This window comes from Lactuca sativa, chromosome 9 (assembly GCF_002870075.4).
Source record: "Lactuca sativa cultivar Salinas chromosome 9, Lsat_Salinas_v11, whole genome shotgun sequence".
NCBI lineage: Eukaryota > Viridiplantae > Streptophyta > Magnoliopsida > Asterales > Asteraceae > Lactuca > Lactuca sativa.
The window spans coordinates 48,393,657-48,399,066 of record NC_056631.2 but is presented as its reverse complement, the minus strand read 5'-3'; the positions used below and the strand labels follow the sequence as shown (position 1 = coordinate 48,399,066).

Genomic DNA, 5,410 nt, shown 5'->3' with positions numbered 1-5,410 from the left:
TATCTGAAGGTGTTTGTATGATTCATATGTATTAATCTTACAAAGATGGCAAAATGGTAATAACACGGTTTGACTTTTTGTTGACTTAGTGAAATTCATCAATCTCAAATACTCTTGCAGTTCCATCAAGAGAAACAGAAACTAAATGGTTTCCATCAGCTGATATAGCCAATGACTGAATAGCATCAGAATGTCCTCTCAATGTCTTAACACATTCTCCAGACAGACTGTCCCATATCCTCACTCTCCCATCCACACACCCTGTCGCCACAAATCGGGACCCACCTACCCATGACAGACACGTCACCCCCTCCTGCTCAACAACAAAAGATGGAAATGTTAGAACATGTGAAAAGACTTTTTTACCCTTTTCAAGATATGATGAAACAAACCTCGTGTTCGCAAGTGCAACGGGGTATAGAGTGTTGTAGATCCCAGATGATGAGTTTTTTATCCATGCTTCCGGTTGCTGCCCATGGAGAGCTGACACGTGAATTGATGTCGTGTAGTTAGTTAAAACTGAAAAGACTTTTTTACCCCTGGAATGTACAGACTACAAAGTTGTCTTCGTTTGAAATTTACCTAGATGAGAGCCCGATGCATTCGATTGAATCCGTATGTGAAGTTAGAGAAGTCACAACCTGTGTTCGAAAAAAAAAATTAAAATATGTAATAAAAATTAATGAATAAATATGAAAAATTAATGAATTAAAGTAAAAGATGAAATTATTCGAACCTTCCCGGTTATGATATTGACTACATGGGCAGAACCGTCTTTTGAACCGGTAAGAACGAGAGATGAGTCAGCAGTTATTGCCAAACATGTAAGCCCTTCGGTGTGATAAAAATGACCTTTAATACAAAAAAGAAAAAAGTAAAATATATATTTAAATTAAAATCTTTAATGGAATATAATAAGAAGCAATGAGAATTACATATTACATACCTCTAACAACATGAATATTCTCTCCAGTTTTTGGGTTCCATATCCTCAAACTTGCATCATCAGAACCCGTACAAATTATTTTACCTAAATACCAAAATGGTATTAATTCAACAAGTGCTTGTTTGACTTTTTGACTTAATACAAAAAGAACGACTTAACAGACAAAAATTACCATCAGGGGTAAAATCACCACAAGTGACAGTGCTAGCATGACCCGAGAAAGTATTAAGATAAACCGCCTTGTCAGCATTCCACATCCAAACAGTCGAATCATCCGAACCACCTAAAACCAGGTGTCCACGTGGATGCCACCTCACCCACTAAACACTCACATCAGCCCAAAACACAAAAAATATAAAGAGGCTGTTTGATAAAACTGAACCATTCACTGAATGAAATGAATGGTTCAGAGGTTATATTAACCGCATTGAATCTGTCAGCTTTTATCAAACAGCCCCAGAAAGAAAGAGGATAGTACAAGATTTTGTGTACTACCTCGATTCCTGTTCCGGGTCCCTCGAGTGTACATTTTAGGGTTCCTGATAAGATGTCCCACACTTGAATGACACCATCAAAGCTTCCAGAAGCTGCCAGCTGTCCATCAGAACTGAAGGATACACTAGACACTGAATCCTTGTGACCTTGTAATTCAAAAGCCCAATCTCCTTGACCGATTTTCCAAAGAAACCCTTTGTCATCACCTGCTCCTGTTGCCACTAATGTAGGGTCTGTAGGGCTACATGCAACTGTGTATACTTCACCTGTTATAAAGACTTAATCTGGTAAGCTATATGTGTATGTCTGAGTGTTTCTTTTTGACTTAATTGAAGAGATAATGAGTTAATAGAGAATGTTAGTTAGTTACCTGTGTGGCCAGTGAATATGTGCACTGAATCATCAGCTTCGTCTACTGTAGAGAAAGCAATTGAACAAAAAAGTGTTTGAGTAGAAAAGAAGAGAAAAGAAAAGAAATGGTTTTGGAGTCTTTGACAAACCATAAGCTTCAGTATCAGAATCTGCATCATCGTCTGCATCAGGGAGATCTGAAGAAAGGGAATGAAGTTTTGTGATATGTGGATTTGAAACTTGAAAGAGAAAGTATGTAAATTCAGGGGTAGAAAGTAAAATCACCTTCTTCGTCTACATTGATTTCTTCTACGATGTCATCTTCATCAAGAAAGACATCACCGTGATCTTCACCTTCGTTTAAAGGAGTACTCATGGTCGTTACTTAAATATCGATCCCAGAAGATGAACAGGGGTTTAGCTAGGGTTTGACGAACGAAGCTGATGTCCTATCAAAATCAATAACATTGAGTCAATTCCTTCCAGCTGCTTAAATAGAAAGCAGAATTCAAATATACATGAATGTAAACATAAGCATACGAAGAATAAGATCAACAGAATAAGATGAACATCAGTAACAAATTTAGCTTTATGGTACTCCGAAAAGGGAATTTTTTACATATATCAGATTGACAAATACTTTCTGAGCATTGTAAAATTAAATACATGCAATATTTAGCGTATTTCAACAACAAATAAAGAATAAACTAAATATTCCATCAAGCAGAACGGATTCTATCATAAACAGATCACTGTAAATCGGGGAAAGGTTTAAGAAACGGAAAAAGAAATCCATTAGAATCGATGCGAGGCTTACAAACCGAAGAAAAGGTAAAAACAAACTCAGTTATTAAGCCCTGAGCACCACGCCGTTGCTCCTGCCGCTGCCGCCGCCGAAGAATGAAGAAGAGTTTCGTCGAGAATATGACTTTTGCCGACTCTTTTTTAGTGGAGGTCGATTATTGTTTTAATACTTTCTTTGAGTCCTTATTCTTTGGACAATTTTCATAAAGACCCCCTGTAGTTTTATTGATACTTGCTGCGATTTAGGAATCAAACAATAAAACTTTTTTTTTTTAATTTTATGTTTTGTGTAAAAGGAATATTAGTTTCAATCATCTCCATTTAACCAAAAACTCACTCCAGCCAAGGCAGAAATCGAGCACAGTAACAGTTGAAACGATTTAATCTTGAACTAACCAATTTGAATGATTAAACTGAAACGGAAATGATACTGAAACCAAATTGAGCAAAATTGAAACTTGAAAACAGCACTAGCGCCTTCAAATAATCCTCAAAATAATGAAATTGATCAGATCAAAAGAATGAACACATGATAGATTGAATGCAGAATTGATAAGACGAATCAGGAATCAGAATCTCTCTGATACCATGTTGATTCCTGAATGATGAAATGAAGTAGAGAGAGAAAAAAGAATTTGCTTGAACATTTTTACTGTATTAATCGTGTAAGAAGAGTTACAAAATAGATTATATACAAAGTTCAAACTAAACAGAAAAATTAATCATCTAACTGCCTAATTAATTAGCTAATCAGCTTAACACACGTGTCAAAGCATAAATACCAACACAAATCAAGGCAGAAACCGAACAAAGAATAAAAGTCAGAAATCAAACCGCAATGAAGTCGTCGGCGGTTGGTGCGGCCGGAGATGGAGTCACCTGTTGGATTGTAGGCGCACGCTGAAAAGAGTTAGGGCAACCAATTTTATTTGATTAAATATTTTTGATATGGGTAAATTAAAATAAAACCAATATTGACATATCCAGTTATTTTTTTCGTAACTATATTTATAATTTGGTTGTAATATCAATCAAATGATCGGTACTTTTTGTTTTTTGCGATAACTATTTTTCTTGAATATCAATAAAGTCACTGGGTTTATGAGTTTCAAATTGCAAAAAAGTCATTACATTACCACAAAATTTTAATTTGGACACCGAGCTTTTTTTTTCTCAATTATGTCGTTACATTTACAATTTTGTTGCGATGTCAACCAGTTTACCGATCCATGAGATGTTATTGTGGTTTAAAAGCTCAATTTGTACAACAAATAAATTAAGTTCAGTCCAATGGTTCAAACTCACATACAGGTTAGCGAAAATTGCATAATCACCATTCCAATATATGTTATTGTGGTTTAGAGTCTCGATTTGTACAACAAGTAAAAATAAATACCCCTACAAGGTCAATTCGTACAACAAATAAATGAATACAAGATCGATTTATTTGTACAACAAATAAATGAAGATCCTTATAAATAAAAATACCTACAAACTCGCTTCTAAATCAATTGACCAATTACCATCAATCTAGTCGGATAACAAATAAATTACATGGCAATATTGAGTTTCAAATATAGAGTTTGCATCGAACCCAATTTCACATATTTTTTTTGGTCGATCTAGTGGTTCAAATACAATATTGATCTGCTTCCTTCGGGTTAAAAGAGGGAGCAGTAGGACCAGCTTTGGTTCCACTAGAAGAGGTACCATCGTGAGACTTTCCCTTGTGGCTTTTAGAAGGAGCTTTCATCTTATTTCCCTTTCCTTGCCCAATAGCCAAGACATGGGCAGCAGTAGTAGGAGTAGATGCAGTAGATTTGCCTTTTAGACTACTCTCAGTCGTCCTTAGCAGACCTTGAAGCTTGCTTAGAGTGACTTTATCCTTGTTCATGTTGTAGGTCATACGAAATTGGTCGTAGCAAGGAGGTAAGGAGTGTAGGATAATATCTATGGCCAGCTCCTCATCGAAGTTAACATTTAACTTCAGCAAGCGGTCCACGTATCTCTGTATTTTATGCAAGTGGGCCATGACGAACTCTCCATCCTTCATTTTGGCAGTGATCATTGCAGTGATGATCTCGTACTGTTCCTACCTAGCACTTTGATAGTACATTTCCATCAAATTTTGGTGCATCTCGTAGGGATAGTAGTCCTCGTATGCCTTTTGGTTGTTTTGGAGTTCTGCAGTCATCGTTGTGAGCATGATGCAATGAACCTTCATAGCATCTCGCTCATGAGTTTCGTAAGCAACGATTTCTTCGAGAGTGGCAATGTTCACATTGACCTCTTTCAGCTCCTTGTCGAGAACATACTCTTTGTCCTCGTAACGGGTGACCATGCGAATGTTGTGGATCCAATCATTGAAGTTAGACCCATCGAATATCACCCTCCCACACAAGTTCATGAGTGAGAATGAGCCGGAAGGGGTTTAGCCAGAAGCGTTATTGTTGTTCGAAGTAGACATCTGAAATACAAAATGAACAAATTTTAGATTAGATAAGAATCCCCAAACACCACAAGAAAAGGGGGAATTTGTGACTAAAATATCTAAGACTGATTAATCAGTTTTGGATACCCTATATCAAGGACTGAGTAATTAGTCCTAGATAGTATCTAGGACTGATTTTAATGTGTAGATCATTAGAGACTGACCATACATATTTAAGACTAAAATTTAGTCCCTAATTAGCTTATGCCAATTTACGTTTGGAGGGAAACACATTGGGGACTGAATTTCAGTCTCAATTAGTCTAGCATCAATTTTCACTTTGAAGGGAAAATTATTAGGGACTAAATTTCAGTCTCTGATAG

The 5,410-nt window shown here is 36.4% G+C and overlaps 1 protein-coding gene across 3 annotated transcripts; it reads right to left on the bottom strand.

Annotated features, from left to right (window-relative positions):
• LOC111919550 (uncharacterized) lies at positions 1-2,764 on the bottom strand. Of its 3 annotated transcripts, none has more exons than XM_023915119.3 (11): positions 2,610-2,764; positions 2,078-2,241; positions 1,942-1,989; positions 1,812-1,856; positions 1,442-1,707; positions 1,119-1,266; positions 947-1,030; positions 737-852; positions 583-641; positions 393-483; positions 1-313 (listed from the first exon to the last, which is right to left on the bottom strand). In XM_023915119.3, the coding sequence occupies exons 2-11, from the start codon at positions 2,166-2,168 to the stop codon at positions 86-88; spliced, it is 1,176 nt and encodes a 391-aa protein (XP_023770887.1). In that variant the 5' UTR covers positions 2,169-2,241; positions 2,610-2,764; the 3' UTR covers positions 1-85. The 3 variants fall into 3 exon arrangements, with proteins under 3 accessions (XP_023770887.1, XP_023770889.1, XP_023770890.1); XM_023915121.2 differs by having other exon boundaries at positions 2,614-2,756; XM_023915122.3 differs by having other exon boundaries at positions 2,636-2,750.
• Positions 2,765-5,410: the final 2,646 nt, after the last annotated feature.

Excerpts from the sequence above, each read along its gene's own strand:
- LOC111919550 (XM_023915119.3), bottom strand. The coding sequence starts at position 2,168 with ATGAGTACTCCTTTAAACGAAGGTGAAGATCACGGTGATGTCTTTCTT. Across the intron at positions 1,990-2,077 it reads AATCAATGTAGACGAAGAAG|ATCTCCCTGATGCAGACGAT; the intron begins GTGATTTTACTT and ends CCCTTTCTTCAG. Across the intron at positions 1,708-1,811 it reads CATATTCACTGGCCACACAG|GTGAAGTATACACAGTTGCA; the intron begins GTAACTAACTAA and ends TCTTTATAACAG.